Raw genomic sequence first — 18654 nt, forward strand, 5'->3', positions numbered from 1 at the left:
AGTGATCAGAATCTTATTCTTATACATGACTAAGACTGGGGATTTCCGAAAATTTATTATCTTATTAATCACATATCCAGATCATACTTATAATAACCAAACAAATATTGGTGAACATCTTATCACACATAATAATGTACGTTACACAATCTATACGGAGCAATAAAGACCAGTTACGTAATCAAATAGATAATTCATGTTTCAAAATATACGGAACAACGAATAGTCACTTAAAGAACACGTAACCAAATAAATAATACATAGCAACGAAAAGTTACTTGCAGAACACGTAGGAAAACAAATAATATAGAACAACGGAAAGTTACTTACCTCAATCACGCAAATAGATAATTCACATCGGAAGACATTATCAATCATTAGCAAACCATCAAACACGACACATCTAAAATATCGATTTTCTCCACGATTCCAATTCTGATCAGATCCTTATTTTCACTTTTTGACCATCTAAACGATGTTTTCTTCGAAAATACGAAGCACGAGAGTTGTAAAGAACGAAAAGACCTTTCCGAAAAGTCCAAAATCAACGAATTCTGACTTACAATGAATTTTTTATGAATTTTACAAGACTGATGATTTTTATGAGAAAAAGCCTTACGAATTTTGATATTAAAAATGAGGAACACGAATACGGTGTATTTATAACGATACAAAACCCTCTATATTAATCTACAGGTTATTCATATTAGAATCTGATCCAAATTTAGGCTCATTAGTCTAATTTAAATTTTAAATCCTAATCTTTATCTAATTGTAATACTTTTTTTTCAATTTTCCTATTATTAATCGAATTCTAAAAATTACGGGATATTACATCAACCATTAGCGTTACTAATTGATTGATTATGATTTCAAAACCGAACGATCATAAGTGACCAAAGTAGTCTATAACCAACATACTGAATTTTTCTTTTTTTCCCTTTTAATTTTTTTTAATCATATAAAACATAAAAAAGTATAATAAATTACACTCATTTCCTCATAATTATATTAAAAATTGAAAAATTAAGAATTAATTTTTTTAATAAGTAATGTTATCTTCAATTTGTGATAAAATCTTGTAAAATTATTTAAAAAATCAAAAAATATTACGATAATAAATTTTTTATTTGGAAATGACTCATATGAGATGGAAAGATGATTATAAAGGAATAAATAAGAAACCAAAAATATCGATAAAATATGTCACATAAATTTGAAGCTGGACTATAGGGTTTAGATTTACGGTTAGAGTTTAGGGGTTAAATTAGGATTAGAAAATTTGAATACATAAATTAGTTTTAAACAATCCACCGTACGGATGTCAAGTTTATTACTAATTGTTATGTACGCCAATAATCATATCATTATAGATACAAAATGCGTATTATAAAAAATTTGAATACTCATTTGACAAATGTGTATCAAGTTCAAAGTAAAAATATTCAGTTGACAAATGCGTATTCCTAACGGTATTTTCAATCATCTATCGTCAGAATGGTATTTTCGATCATTTATTCCAAAAAAATGTTATTTTTAACCTTATTTCTTTCATCAACATATACTAGTTGGTAACCCGTGCGAAGCACGGACCCGAAATTAAAAATAATAATATCACATTATTAATTGCATAAAACTGAAACTCATAATTCGTGCAAAATAGAGATCTAACTATAATATATATAATGTTGTTAAAATATGTAGTTAAAAAAGTCGAAGTTAAGTATAACTCTAAAATTTCAACATATAGTTTTAGTTATGCATGCACCTAATTATTTACTTATATAAATCTGACATGTTAACTTACTAATACAATTATTTTAAAGTAAACCGACGCTTGGATGTTCAGTAACAAATAAAAATTGAAGGGAAATAAAACTTACAGAGAGTAAAAGTTAAGTTTTGTCAGTTGAGATTTTATTACATAAAATTTTAAAAATAATTGTATAATTTTCTAGGGAGTACCAATATTTAGGACATAAGCATGATTTTCTTATTAATAGAGATAGTTGATAACCCGTGCGACATACGGGACCGAGACTAAAAATATCGAATTAATATTTGTAGAGAATTATTCATAATCTGTGCAAAACACAAATTAAAATTAATATATTAATATAAATATTAAATTGGTACTTTAAAAAATAGTTATGCGGTTAAAAAAATCGAATCAGTTATGAAATTTTCCACTATAATTCTAATTTTGCATTGTTCTACTTGATATAGAAATCTAACATATTAGTTTTATTTTTGTGAAACGAATTGTAACTCTATCTTATGAACCAAGTATCTATTCTTTAGATAATTTAATAGTAATTAATATAAATTGATAATTATCTTATAATTAGCTTTTGCAATATAGTTTATTTAATATTACTTAGTTATCGATAAAAATTACGATTGGATGAACAATAAATAAAAAGAAAATAAAATTTACAAAGAATATAAGTCGTTTTGTGTTAAAAACAAAGTTTATTGAGAATAGAAGTCGACTTATATCAGGTAAGTACCAAATTTGATACTTTGATATTTTTATCACTAAATTATACATTGTTTCGCTTATTAATAAAGAGTATAGATACGTAGTATTTTGGTTGTTTGGTTATATTTGTATGTAGTGTTTAATTTAAAAAGATACATCACATCGACAGATAAGCTATGCTGCAAGCTGAATTAAAATATATATAAATAAATAAAAACAGGTGCCATGCCGGACACGACAATCTAATCAATAATTTACTACAACTACAAACTTGCGCATCAAGTTTCAGAATTTGTCTTCACAAAAGCTCATAAAACAGCGCATGTTTTTTAGCACTGGATCCAGAATTTTTTTGAAAAATATCAAATAAATTTTTAAAATAATTTCATATACATTCAAAAAACATTTTGTTAGAAAAATGTTAAACTTTCTTTTCAAAACTATAATTTGTCCTTGTTATGCGACAGGCCGGAGGTATAATCATAAATTCTCTCTTGATATTCGAACGTGTGACCAAGAAGATAGTTATCCTCTCTTTAATCAACTGAGTCAACCCTTACGAGCCTATACCTAGTTTTTGGTTATATTCCATCATAAAATTTTAATTTTCACCATCTATTATCGTTAAACTCGTTTCATGTTTAATTTTGTATAAAGTTATTCAACTATAAATTTATTTGTATACATATTTTTCAGCAAATAAAATGCCCCAAAACTATATTTAACATGGGACCTCCGTCACTTTCAATTGTTTACATTTTTTAGAGAGTGTCCGACACGCATTTTAAGTTGCATATAAAGTATATTTCTGTAAAAAAAATTACAATTTTATATTTCTGAATAAAAATTAGAGTAAATTGCACTTTGTACCCTACTATTATGTTTCAAAAACAAATTTGTACCAGAACTTTGGAAAATTCAGTTTGCACCCCTATACTTCAACTTTGAGATTCATTATGCACCCCTTTCCAGAATTTTGTTGAATTGAATAGGGGCAAAATCGGAAATCCAGCAAAAATATTAAGTAAATTAATTTAATATCTTTTAAAATAATGTTAAAAATTGAATTTTGATACAAAATTGTAAGTTTTTAATTTTTAAAATGAGAATAGTAATTTGAGTTTGATTTCATTTTATATTATTAATTCTAGTATTTTGTAATTCTACAAAAAAATATTTTAACAATTAATTTTGATTATATAACTAAATTTAATTAAGTAGAGTAATAAAAATTTTGAAATTGATATTAAAAGAATGATAATCGAATGTAAAATTAATAGTGTTATTTGAAAATTAAAAATTTATTATTTTATAGTTGCTATAAAATAATATACAATTTTTAATAATATTTGAACAAGCTAAATTTTATTTTGATTAAGTATATTGTTGAATTTCCGATTTTACCCCTACCCAATTCAACAAAATTCTGAAAAGGGGTGCATAATGAATCTCAAAGTTGAAGTAAGAGTGTGTAAACTGAATTTCTTAAAGTTCTTGTACAAATTTGTTTTTGAAATATAGTAGTATGGTGCAAAGTGCTATTAACCCTAAAAATTAAAACATTCAACTTTTATTCAGAAAAAGAAAATTGTAAAAATAAGTTACATAACTATACTTTTATGTACCTTACAATGGGTACCGAACACTTTCTCATAGATGTAAACAATTGGAAGGAAGTGAGGGAGTATATTGTCATTTTCTAGCCTATGCCAACAAATAAAAGATCGCAAATAGAAAATTAAAACTTGAAAAGTAGTGTAGTGTAAGATTAGAATGTTGTTTCTGAGAAATTCTACAAGGATTCTGTCAATTTCATCAAGGCAATGCAAGACAAAGAGAAAAGGATGACCAGAGAGCATAAAAGTATACTAGTATTTAGTTAGTCATCCACTGAAACTCATGAGTTAGTTCCTAAGATTTGCATGTCAACTTTTTTAGTACTAATTAACAATATTACATTTCTTGATATCGACTGATTGTTACATTGTCATTAACTAAATGAGGAGATGTTTGGATTGAAAAGGATATTTATTATGCTAATGATGTTACATTATAAACATTCGCATCATTCATTAGTGAACATCCAATGATCTAATCGGTTAGGGACGAGTAAAACTGAACCAAAATTGAACTGAACCGTGCTAATTCGGTTCGGTCCTAATTTTGTCAGAAATTCGGTCCGAATTGAATAGACCGTAATAAAATTCGGTTCGGCTCGGTTCTTTTAAAAAATATTTTGGTCCGGACCGAATCATAAATACTATAATTTCATATTATATACATTTTACATATTTCTTAAAAATTATAATTATAATTTTTAACTTGTAATTGTATTTATAAACTATTAGAACTCTACATATCACATTAATTTAATTATATTTTAGGTTTTTATAATTTGTGGTTTATTTTTAATGCAATTTTCTTTTTGAAAAAAGTTTCGGTCTGTTCGGTCCAAAACCGAACCAAACTGAATTATTTCAGTTTGGTTCGGTCCGGTCCATAATATAACTTTGGCCCGGTTCGATCCAAGAAAAAATGACTATTCGATTTTTCGGTCTATTAGGTTCGGTCCGTTTTTGGACCGAACCGACCGACCGAATGCTCTGCCCTATAATCGGTTGAGATACGGTTTAGAGTTAATCTAAAACCGGGAATTAATCGGATTGAAAATCATATAAATTTCTAGTATTAATAATAAACAAAAATAATATTATTATGTGAAATAATACCACGATAAGTAAATTTAAATCATCTAGAATATAATAAACTGAAAATAATAATATATTATATATATTTCAATATTTCTTTGAGATATATATATATATAATATTATTTTTATTTAAAATATGATTCGAGGTTAGGAAACAGGTCGGGAAGACAGCAATCCCCGTCCCCTCCCGCTTCCCAAATTTTTCACTCATATCTTGTACCCGAAAAAATCCCGATTCCCCACCACGTTCAGGACGGGAATCGGATCGTGGTCGGGACCCATCCCTAGTTGTGAACGCCATGCAAGTATTGTGTTATTTTTTTGCTCCATCAGTTCAACTGAAAACCGAATCACCCTATCGATAGAGTATTGGAGTATCTAAAAGGTAATAATATTTTATACAAATATTCGATTTGTCACTTTCAACTGAATATATAATAGAACCGAGTAGTTTCGGTTAAAAGAATAAATAGAACCGAGTAGTTAAGTCTAAGACGACGTGTCATAACACTTTATGCGCGTAGCTTAGGAGAAAACGATGGTTATTTAATTCGCAAAAGTTATCTATATATAAGTCAGAAAAATAAATGTTTTTTAACTCTCACGTCCAAATCAAGCATCGGTTTAGATTTTATTTTTTCTTGTAAATTATTGCATTGGTTCATGTTATGTATGTGTTTATTTGCTTGGAGGATCTTTTTCTTGGCCTTTAAAAATTTTAAAGAAAAAAGTAATTCGTTCCTCACGCTAGGACAGAAGAGTGAAGACAATTTGGTTCCTTTTACATGAATGCAATAACCATAGCTATATATCCGATATTTTTTGTTCTAGCGGTATCTCCATCACGCTCGGGTATTGAGAATTCAAAAAAAAAAATCTTTTAATATGTATCTTGATTAATCTTAAAGAGTGTTAGCACATCATTTTATCACTATGACCGTCTAGGGCTGTACAGTTAATCCGCTCAATCGCACAAATCGCTCACACCGCTCGCAATCGCACCGCTCTTTGTGGATAATCGTAAAATGCAGACTGAATGCGAATTGAAATTTCAGGAACCGCATATCCGTGAATTGACCGCGAATTTGATTTTTAAATAATCGTAAAAGTCGAACCGCAACCGCAAACCGTTATATATATAATATATAATATATATCATCAAACGCAAAAACAACCATATATAAGAATTAAAAGATAAAGAGTTCGGGGTTTTGAGATATAATATATACTCCCTCCGTCCCTCCCAAATGTTTACATATGGGTGGGGCACGGAGTTTAAGAAAAATGATAAAATAGTGGAGGAAAGTTAAAAAAGTGAGTAAAGTAGTAGAACCGATTAATATTATATGTATAAAGTGGGTATAGCGGAGAGAAGTAGTGGATGTAGTTATTTTAAAAATTATAAAAATCTTACCATTTTTGGAAAGTTTTGAAATGTAAACAATTGGAAGGGACATCTAAAAAAGGAAAGTGTAAACAAATGGGAGGGACAGAAGGAGTATCATCAAACACAGAAATAGCCATATATAATTTGCAGTAACCACTTGTACTCTTGTAGTACAATTTATTTTTACAAATTTCAATGATTTGATAAGTATAATTGTAATGAACTATTTTTATTTGTCATTTATCGTATAAGATTATAAGTCGTGGTTGAACCGCAAGTTGATCAGCACCAACCGCCACCGCGCGGTTGAAAAAGTCGCGATTAACCGCAACTGCAAATGTGACGGGGTCGGAGATTTAAGAAAACCTTTACGTGGTTTGGTGCGATTTTAAATACAACAAATACACCAATCAAAACACTCCAAATTTTATAAATTTTAATGCTTAGCATGTGCCCATGAGCACACACTAGACAAACCCATAAATAAATAATCAGAACTAAGAACATTACTGACAGGAATAAAAGTTTGGAATTGTGGTTACATATTTCAATATATAATTCGAAATCAGGGGCAGGAATTTTCATTTAGCGGGAATATCAGGTAAATTTTGAAAAAACGTCTCTACAAATTTCATATATTTTCAAATAAAATAATAAAAAAAACATAAAAATTTCATTTTATGAAAAACACGTGTTCCCCGTACCACCTGCTTAAGGCTTCCAAACTACACAAACACACACTTATATGTGTTGTGTACTGTGTCTCTGTGTGTGTTGGGGGTTGACTTTGATAAGAGTAACGTTGACGTAAAACAAGGAGCATCATCTCCTCATAGGTCACTCCGCAGCTCCCCCTGCCTAACTACTTCCAGCAACATTCCTGGAACCTGCTTGATTATGTCTTTTTCTTTTGTTTTTAAGTTTCTTGCCATTTTTTCCACAATACTTTTCCTCATTCTTCATATAAATACTGGCTTTGCAAAGTTGCAACTCTTTATTATCTATTCATTTAAACACCTCTCTGTACTCTCTACATAGCTCAAACTTACCAAAACACAGACCCACAGAAACACATTTCTGTTTTTGTTATGGCGGCAAAAAGATTCTCTGATCAGTTCGAGTCGAGTTCCGATCAACAGAATGAAAAACGTAGGAGGACTGGTCCTCGTTTGGCGACGTATGTTTTAAATCGCACTCTAACAATCTCGTTCATACTATCTCTGTCTCATTTTAACTGATATTTGACTTTTTGACACGTGTCTAAACTACTTTGTATCGTTTTTTTTGACAGTGTGATACAAGAGGTGATTGCTGGGAATTTCTTGCAGAACTTTTGCTCAGCTCTTGAGCCAATGATCCGGAGAGTGGTACGTTGATTTATTTATTTTTTACAAGATGCTTTCGAGAATTCATTCTTAATCTACTTATACATGATTTTATGTAAATAGTTTTTACGATCATGCTTAAATTTTTCATAACATTTGTTACACTACAAGAAAGTAAGGGTTATTTCTACCATTTAAATTCGACCGCGCCTAAATTCTACCATTTAAAGAGTATACTATCATGTTCTCCGTGTAACAATTTTAGACGTTATCAGGTTCAAGAAGAAGTTGAACATGGATTAAGACGAAGTATGAGGTCTCTAAGCAGATCAAATTCATTACGAATCCAAGCAGTCGAGCCATCACGACTCAAACTATGCTTCAGTGACAGACTCTCACTCCCTATTTTCACAGCCAGCAAAATCGTAGACCTGGAGAAAAACCCTCTTCAAATTATTCTCTTAGAGACCAGAGGTGATCGCATGATCCAAGCCTCTCTCCCGTATCCAATTAAAGTCGAGATTGTCGTGCTAGACGGAGATTTTCCTCAGGGAGATGGAGAAGCATGGACTAGTGAAGAATTCGATAAGAACATTGTCAGGGAGCGAACTGGAAAAAGGCCATTGCTCACTGGAGAGTCTCATGTCACCCTCAGGGATGGTGCTGTTGCTCTCAGTGACTTCGAATTTACGGACAATTCGAGCTGGATTCGCTGCAGGAAATTTAGGCTTGGTGCAAGAGTTGTACAAAGGAGCTGCGGAGGAGTTCAGATACAAGAAGCCATGAGTGAAGCTTTTGTTGTGAAAGATCACAGAGGAGAATGTAAGTTTTTCTATCAGCACCTACATAAGTGTGTTTTTCATTTCCCTTATGAACTATTAGTTTAATTAGCAATGTTATTATATTATACTTTATGATCTAAGCACAAACATACATGCCCCTCCCATGTTCGTTGGAGATTAGATTACACCAACTTTTACGGTATATTCATATCAATAACAAATACTCAAATCAAATAAACAGGGATGGGAGGACTCGAACTCGTGTCCCTCCCTAAACCGAATTCTAATACCACGTTAAGTAATCAGTCCATCTAAAATCATAAGATAACGGAGAAAGTTTCGAACACAATCTTATACTCTTTAACAAATACTATATGATGCTAAGAATCGTTTCTCAATAACGATCTTACATTACATTAAGCATATAGAGGACAAAACTCAAAAGCAAATGATAATCAAGTAGGGTAAGTCTTTAGACTTTTAGAAAGCAAAGCGTGACAATGGTCCCTCTTTGTTTAAAGACGATTCACTTTGCTTGAAAGAAACTTGTAAACAAAGACTTAGACCGCTATCTACTAACTATCTGCAAAATGAGTCCTTACAATAACGACACGAACCTAAAATTTCAACCAAATTGTTTCTTAATTTTGATAAAATCGTAAAGTTTTAACTGAAATTTTTCTTAATTTTTTACCGTTTAATCTAAATAAGTTTATATTATATCCCTTCCTAAAATTATATTCTATAATTCTATGATAAAATTGTTTCTATACGAACATGAACAACATAACACCACACTCCATATATTTAATGTCTTTAAATAACTACTTCCCGCGTCACTCATTTTTTTACGATTTTTTTTGGACGTTTCTCTCATTTTTACTTTACATTCGTACAGTTTCCTAAAATAGTAAATTTTTATAATATAAAAACTAATCAAGTCTACTACTTTCTTCTACTATATACACATTCCACATTAAATATAGACTGATCAAACTACTTTACTCACATTTTTTATTTTCTATTCCTGAATTATATTTTTGTTTAAACTTCGTGTCGAAACTCAATATAAAAATTAAATGGAGTAGAAGGAGTTTTTTTTTATTTATTTTTACAAAATTTATGCTTGCATGCTACACGTACACACGTATTTCTAACATTAATAATAATTAAAATAAGATGGTCTGTCGCTTAAATACGGTTTACCTTGGTTCACGTGGTTTGCAGGCTATTGCGTGAGCCCGTAGGGTTTACGCAGTGCGCACCCGAAGGGTAGCGGCTGCGGGTTATCTACAATAAAAAAAATAAAAATAAAATAAAATAAAATAAAATAAGATGGGACTGCGTAGGGTTACACGCAAAGATATACATTTACGCGTTTAATTACAAAAAAGTCCAATCCCACGCTCATTAGGTCCCAATTATTATTATTCTATAACCCTCCTGAAAATTGACATCACCAAACCATGTAGGGCACATATAAAGTCATGCATCTATCATATTTATTTCTTTTGTCCTGGCCTCCAATAATAATTTTTTGTCACTTTCAATCAAAATGCTAATTGAAATTTTGCCAAAGGACTTGAAAATGTCTTTTCTTGTCAAGATAAGATAGAAAACACAAAATATTGTTATTGTGTGTGTGCTCCTAATCAACAAGACAAGTAATATTTATATGTACAGTAGGGTTGGTACCGATAAAAAATATTAATTTTGCGAATTTTTTACTTTATCAGGTGATAAAAATATATTGTGTTCATTATATTGGACCGAAAAAAAATATTATTTTAACGAAATTATTATCTTAACAATTATTACTTAATCGAGGTTCAACTGTATAGAATAGTGGTTAAGGACTTATTAAGGATTTAGCTCTTTGATTTAATATTAATTGTAGTTGGTGAGTCATGTTAGTTGAGATTAGTTTTAGTTATCTTCTAATGGGATATTTAAAATTAATTAAAGATGTTGAATAAGCAATATATTACTACGGTGACTTAATTGATAAAACTCATTTTCGATTAAATGACATTAAATTAAATTAATGGTGTTAAATAAGTAATATATTACTACGATGACTTAATTGATAGTACAGTGACAAGACTCCTTTTCGATTAAATTATTGTCCGGTGACAAGACTCATTTTCGATATTTTCATTCCTTACGGGTGTATTAAATGTACATTTATTTATTTTGTTATAATGTCAATTTTTGTTAATATATACAGTATACAAGAAGCATCACCCTCCGATGCTTGATGATGAGGTGTGGCGTCTGGAGAAGATCGGAAAAGACGGAGCTTTCCACCGGAAGTTAGCGGCGGAGGGCATCCACACCGTCCAAGATTTCTTGAAAGTGTCCGTCGTTGAACAACCTAAACTTCGAACTGTACGTACATTTCTTCCAATTCTTCTTAATTACGATAGAGAACTCAAAACAAAGCGAACAGGGTAGCCCATTATATGGCGAGAATGCCCTGTGATGTAAACAGTTTCTGTGATTTTCCATCTCCTCCAAGTCACTTGTTGGAGATACTATTGTCCGAAAGTTTACATAATTAATGAATTTTCTTTGATTCAAAAAAAAAAAAAAACTCAAAACATTTAAGGAAATGTTATTTGAGTGAAATTATCAAACTGTTCCTGCATTCACAATAAACATCTGCTAAAAAGATTGAGACAAGGGTAATTTGGTAATTTCACGCTATGCTGCTCTGGAAACAAAAAAACGCTCTGGAAATAACATTTTCCAACGGTCATAGAGAATTTATAATGACTAACATGTTTTATTCGAATTTCGCAGATTTTAGGCGTTGGAATGTCGGAGAAAATGTGGGATGTAACTTTGAAACATGCAAGAGACTGTGTTTTGGGAAGCAAGCTGTATGTATATGGTGGATCAAGCTACACCATTATCTTGAATCCTATATGTGAAATTGTGAAAGTTGTGGTTAATGGACAAACTTACTCTAAGCAATACCTCTCAAGCTTGAATAGTGTAAGAATCTCACTGATTTTAACCTAAATTTACTGTTTTCCGAAATTTTCGGGGTAAATTTATTGAATAACATGAGTTTATTATGTTTTTGAAACTTTTCAGGGATATGTGGAGAATATGGTGAAAAGTGCATATGCAAATTGGAACTCTTTGCAGGAAGTTGATGGACAACTGAGTCAGACCCCCCTTCTAACCCAAGGTAAGCTCGTTTGAGATATCTTATAAGTAACTTATTATAAAACGCAGCTATGCAACCATGTGATATGAAGCTTCAGTGTTGTTACAAATCATTCTACTTGAGAAGAAGTCTGTGTTATAAATAAGGATTCGATTAAGTTTGTGCAAGAACTTACTTTTACAGATTCTATAATGTTGATACATGGTACTGAGTAAAAATATACAATTCGATTAAGTATGTGTACTGCCACGAGATTTTAGAAGAGTTGGTAACTTAGTAGTAAGAGTTCACTTTTACGGATTCTATAATGTTGATACATGGTACTAAATACTAACGAACCCTAATTAATATGTTACGTAGGTGATCTGGTGGATCAATACCCAAACAATAACCAGACCATTCCGAGATCCTTCCAACAACATGCATTTTTCACTGATGAGGCAACTTCACTACATATTGCACAAGCTGATCAATGTACCGATAACTGGGTCGAAACTCCGGCGTTTATCAACACTGCAGTGGATTCTGGTGTCCGTTACACCTTCCCTGACTCTCCTTCTGATGGCGAGTTATCGCCATTTTCACGTGGAATTTGATAATTCGTATTGTGATCGATGTAGATAGGCCAAATGTCTGTAATAAACCATGCTGATTCTTTGGCCGCCCTTGTGAACCTTCACAAAAGTGGTGTTTTTTCCTACTCTTTAGGTGCAGAAGGGCTACTCACGAACGAGTTCTTAACGAGCCGAGCTCGAGCTTGTTCGAGCTGTTCGCGAACAGCCCTAATACTTTACTTTGTACAATTTTTCATGCAACTTCTCTTCTGTATTGTGCAAAGAAAAGCATGGGAACAGTAAAGGTTCCTGCTTTTCGTTTGCTTTTTTGGGGAAGGTATATGTTGTATAAATGGATCTGTTGTTTGATTTTAAGCTCAAGTAATTAAAGCTCTTCTTTCCTACAAGATATGGAGTACATATATATAGAGATCACTCTGTTAGCGTTGCAGGGAACCCGTCATTCTGAAATTTTCAATCGTTTCAATTCATCACTCTAAATTCTTAAATTAAACTCTGATATTATGTTAATTAACATGTCTATCTAAAATTTGAAGGTGAAGAGAAAAACCGAACATGATTTTATATTATTATTCAAAGGTCTTAAATTTTTGAATGAAACTCGAATGTCTCTGGACATAGATAGAAATGTATGAACATATTATATAAGAGAAATGCATGTATAAATGTTAAAAACCTCTCTGTCTAGACACCTAATTCAACTGCACAAAATCATGGAAATTTCTTTAGAAGTTCAGTAATCACTAAAAGAAAAACTGATAAAAATGACCGCCTAATTCCGGTCACAAATATGGTATTAGTAACCATTTTCAGTCATTTTCTGTATAAAAATGACTGAAACCCCGGTCATTTTTAAGGCCGTCGAAAATAGATATGCGGTCGAAACTAGGAGAACCAAATGACCAAATACGGTCATTCTTGTGAAGTCCACTTATGACCGACTGCAGTCGCAATATATTTTTTGAAAATTTTGCAATTTCAGATAGTTTGAATTTTCATTTCCCCCTTGTTGAACCAGAAATTTCAGTTTAAATTTTCATTTCCCGCTTAAGGAAACAAAGTGACCAATTCCATCATAACTGCGAATGACCGGTTTCAGTCACAAGGACTACCTTTTGTCGCATTAGAAATTGACCCATATTGGTCACTTGTAAAACGTGATTTGACCATCTGCAGTCAAAACTGATATGCTAGAATGACTATTTGCTCTCATAAATTGTTCTATGTGACCAAACATGGTTGTAATGGTTGTTAAATTGACAATTATTTACTACCAAAATCAGTCACATATTTTATAATAACCCTGAATAGTTCATATTCAGGCTTAATGATACCATATTTCATAATTACCCTGAATATTTCATAATTACCTAAATCAGTCACATATTTCATAAATTTCATGAATTTAAAGTATTTACAAATAAAAGTAAAAATATACATTGAAGAGTAGATAATTCCGATTAGAATTCTTGGGAAAATACTATAAAAGCCACATAAATCCTTGATGAAAGTTACAAGGCCACATAAATCCTTGATAGAAGTACTACAAATGTTAATTAGATTATATAGTAGGTGGAGAACATTCTCCAGGAAACTCCAAAATGATTACTACAAATCCACAAAAAGATATCACAAAAGAGAGACAAAGTACACGTTCCAAGAAATAATTACAACGCAATAACTAGGATGGGCTTAGTGGAACGTTGTTGTAGCTACCCTCTTGATCGCTATATGGTTCATTCACATTTCTTTCATCATAGCCACCGTTTTCATTTTCATTTTCTTCATCAACATGGTCATCAATCTGGTCATCATCGCGCCGATCCTGTATATGATAATATGAACCAACAAAAAAATTAAACCAGACTTATGGGCCTTCTAGCAAGGTAAGTTTTTAATATTTACTATATTGTTTATTTAGCTTAGACACTTCCTGATCTAAGCTAACTTGTGAAAACAGAACTAGTGACGAAGATTATACTAAATTAAATCGGAAATTTGTAAATCACTGCAGTCAAATGTATGGGTGAGAGGGAGTCAGGAGGGACACAATTCTTTAAGCACCATTATGAATTTATTCGTGATAATATATCAAATTAAAACTTTTTATCATTTCTATTTATCATTAACAGCCTAGTAATAACTCGGGGGTAGTTTTATGGGGTTAATAAATTAATATAAGTTAATAAATAACTAATACAATCATAATAATATAATTTAATATTATAATACATTCTACTTTTTATTTCGATTAATTCTCTAATTTATGTAATTAATTATTTACCCTGCACAAACCAAAGATTAGTTAAAATAGTTCTAAGAGCCAGTCAAAATTCATGATATACATAGCACATTGTATATATCATCGTTATAAACCAAACCAAACAATACAAAGAATCAAAGGAAAGGGTCTGTAATTCTCAAAGAAACCGTTAGTATAAATTAGTCAGCAGCTTTTTTTACAGAAATAAGAAAAAAGAAACAATTATTTAGAACATATTAGACATCTTTTGTACTAAATCCAAAAAACTAGGAAATAAAAAGACTAACATCATATTCCTATATAATTTGTTAATTTGTAATAAACAAAACTAAGGACTTCCTCCTATTTTAGTCAAAAATTACAAATTAAAGGACTAAGAGCACAGCATAACCATCGAGGAAAATAATATGATTAAAACAAAAAAGTAAATAAAAGATGTGCTATGATATATACAGTGTTCTAAAATGTGTTATGATATATAGTGTTCTAATAATTTATATAAAAAAACAACATATCAGACCCTACTCCCTACAGTGAACAGAAACTATCTAGTATAAAATATAAGCAAGCTTAAACGGAGATGGCCCTGGTCACTATAATGTGCATTAAGATGATGAGTGTGATCTTAGCAAAAGTAGACACAAGTATAACATGCAACATATTATTAATGGTATCCTTAAAGTCAAAGAGCTTAAAAAAATACATCAACAATAGCTTTTTTCGATCTTTGAAATAGAGAAACAGCCAGAGTTTTGGAAATCTTGAAATATTGATTCCATAAGACTAGTTGTGAAGGGTCGTTTTTGTTTGGATAAGCACCGTCGGCTAATTTTTGCAACTCCTCATCTAGGCGGGCTCGTGGGACCTCATCTATCCCGTCCATAGTTTGTACCATATCAGTTACCTCATTCATTGCCCTCCCCATCATTTCGTATGCTTGCTCTGGAATGCGGGCTGGAGTGGATAAGCTGGTCCATTTGGCTGCCTCCTCGGGTCCAAGAAGCTCTTGAATAGTATGGTTTGGGTACATCCATATCCTTCCCTTTTTTGGAATACGAGCTTCCAATGTGACTAAAATATTTATTTTTCTGCGGGTAGCCGGAGACGAAGGTGGCTCATCTGGATCATATTGTGCAGCCATTTCCTGTGTAGCACGCTCCATAGCCTCCTACAATATGCAAGTCATAAGGAAACAAATAAATTTTATAATATACAAGAAATGATATCACAAGAAAGGGGAAGCCTGCAAAATATGATTTGTCATTTGGGTAAAATAAAATAAATAAGAAGAATCAAGAATGTATTAGAAAAAACTGTAATATAGGCATTAGGCCATGAAATTTATTGTGTATAAACTTGATTTGAAGTTTTCGCAATTTGCATTAATATATTGATTGTTGGCACATTTACAGTTTGTTCATTTTATACACAGAATGTGTATGTAAGTTTAAATTTGTACATTTATAGTCCAACAGGAAAACAGGGTGACTACTAAGTTGTATCAAAGAGAGAATCCAGTAACATAATCAGAGTCACAAGCATTTAATTATTACAAACATAATCTAGTATTACGCGAACACGGTCAGATTCAAAGATGTATAACTTATAGAGTAAGTCTTTATCATCTTATACATTTGCATAATTGTATTCATATAAATGAACAAGTAAAGAAATTAATAAAGCAGTTTAAATTTGTAATTCAACAATTTAAACAAGTTGAAAGGGCATGTCATTTAAACAAGTTGCAAACATCTACTTATGTTTTAATGGCAAGTATCCGGCATGTCTAGAGTCAACTCGTGGTTATCTAACTGTGTGTATTACAGTTGCAGATGTAAGTAGAATGTAAGTAGATTTACATGTATGATGAAGAGGTTGTTAACTTACCATTTCTAAAATTGGCATACCTAAGTATTATTGTACACTTATATTTTGATAGCAGTATACTTATTTTGACACTTCTTTTTTCTTTTGTCACTTCAGAATTTACTAAAATTACGTAATTTAATTGAATTCATTTGGTTTGTCATTTTTTACTATCCTATATTTCTAAAGTTACCTGGAATGGCTTAATTTTGTAATTTATATTTCCAAAGTTGGGGTCAACAAATTAGGAAAAATCTCACTTAGAATACATTCTTTTATTTTTTGTAAAAATTTGATATATATATATGGTTATCCACATTTAAATCCATAACCATATAAAACCAAAATCAGGAAATCTACGATCAAATTGCTTCCATTCATCTCCATCTGCTGGATGAGATAATTCACCTTCAACGACAACTCTGTTGTGGTGTCATCTCATATATTCTGCGGTCTTCTTAGCCATAAACAAACGTTGTAACCTTGATGTAAGAGGAAAGTACCGTAGGATCTTTCATGGGATCTTCTTTTTCTTTGGATCTTTCTGTACCTTGTATCGGCTTGTATTGCATATGTCACAATGTGTCTTTTTGGTATTTTCCTTGTAAAATAGCATGCAGTCATTCTCACAAGTATCAATCTTTTCATATCCCATATTCAATGCATTTGTCATCTTTTTGACATCGTAGTACGTTGAAGGTAGTTTGTGATCATTAGGCAACACCGACCCAATGAGTCCAAGCAACTCATCAAACCCCTTGTTACTACAACCATGCCTGCTCTTGAAGTGCAATAACTTGTTTATAAATGATAATGTTGTAATGTTGGCATTGTTTGGATAAAGTGGTTCAGAAGCATTGTCAACCATCTCATAAAATTTGTGTGCTGTTGCATTCAGTTCTTCCTCTATATTCTCAAAATATGCATGCGCCTCTCTAAAGTCTCTAAGCATTTCGTGGGCATCATACATATCATCATCTCTATATCCCGTATGACTAGAACTCGGCCTAGCTTGAACCCGCGGCCTATTTCTTTCCTCATGCAAATCCCATGTTGTATACGACTCTATAATACCGAATCGATACAAATGATAGGTCACTGTGTCTGGATGAAAAAAGAACAGGTTTCCACGCTCATTACATGGACATCTTATGTTACCTTTTGAATCTTTTTTCTTGAGAGCAAAATCAATGAATTCTTTTACACCGGTTTTGTATTCATCTGATACATTATTCCTTTCATCAAGCCAATGTTGCATCCAACTTCGATCAGATGCCATCTACAAAATATCCATATTATGCAATTATAATCCTATATTAAAATTTCAAAATAAATGAGTTCATTTTCAAACTATTAACAAATACACATTACGATTGAGTTAAACGCTGCCAAGTACAATAATAATACAATGATACTTACAATAACGAATCATCATACTCATTTCGTAAATTAACAATTCTAATTCCACATTCATGGACATATATTTGTTGAATAATCATGAAAAGTGAGCTAAATAATTGACTAATATGCATATCAAAAGTGATCCAAATGTCACCAAGCACACCAATTTCGTAATTATACTTACAACAACAACAAATATTCACATTAATTTTGTAAATGCAATTTCACCCCAAATGATATTAATACATATTAAGGTATAATAAACAATTAACACAAAAATAAATGATAAAAAAGAGTTATTACCTTGATAAAAGTTGCACATCAGTTGCTTGGAGGAAGAAAAATGGTGGAGGAGGACAATAAAGAAGAGGAGGCCAATAGAAAAGAAGAAGCAATAGGTTTTTAGGTTTTAATTCAGTTCTACACGGCGACCGAAAATGGTCGCTTATAACCATCCACGTGGCATATATATGTGACAAAATATGGTCGTTTTGCATGAAATACGTGCCACAAAATTACCGATTTTCGTCGCTTTAAATATCCACGTGCAACAAATATGACCACATGTGGTCACTTGTGCAACAGGTGTGACCAAATTCAGTCGATTCTACTAATATCTGTTGTTACTATATCCGGTTGTTTTGTTCCCTTAAAAATGACTAACACGATATTTGGTCATTTTTATCGT

At 31.5% G+C, this 18654-nt stretch overlaps 1 protein-coding gene across 1 annotated transcript; it reads left to right on the plus strand.

Moving 5' to 3' along the window:
* The first annotated feature begins 7468 nt into the window (after positions 1-7468).
* LOC141704657 (protein SAR DEFICIENT 1) lies at positions 7469-12822 on the plus strand. Its single transcript, XM_074507860.1, has 7 exons — positions 7469-7756; positions 7871-7946; positions 8180-8726; positions 10914-11074; positions 11489-11683; positions 11786-11882; positions 12222-12822. Exons 1-7 carry the CDS (start codon positions 7668-7670, stop codon positions 12455-12457), a joined length of 1401 nt encoding a protein of 466 aa, XP_074363961.1. The 5' UTR covers positions 7469-7667; the 3' UTR covers positions 12458-12822.
* Positions 12823-18654: the final 5832 nt, after the last annotated feature.

Source organism: Apium graveolens, unplaced genomic scaffold (assembly GCF_009905375.1).
Source record: "Apium graveolens cultivar Ventura unplaced genomic scaffold, ASM990537v1 ctg8090, whole genome shotgun sequence".
In the NCBI taxonomy this organism is placed as follows: Eukaryota; Viridiplantae; Streptophyta; class Magnoliopsida; order Apiales; family Apiaceae; genus Apium; species Apium graveolens.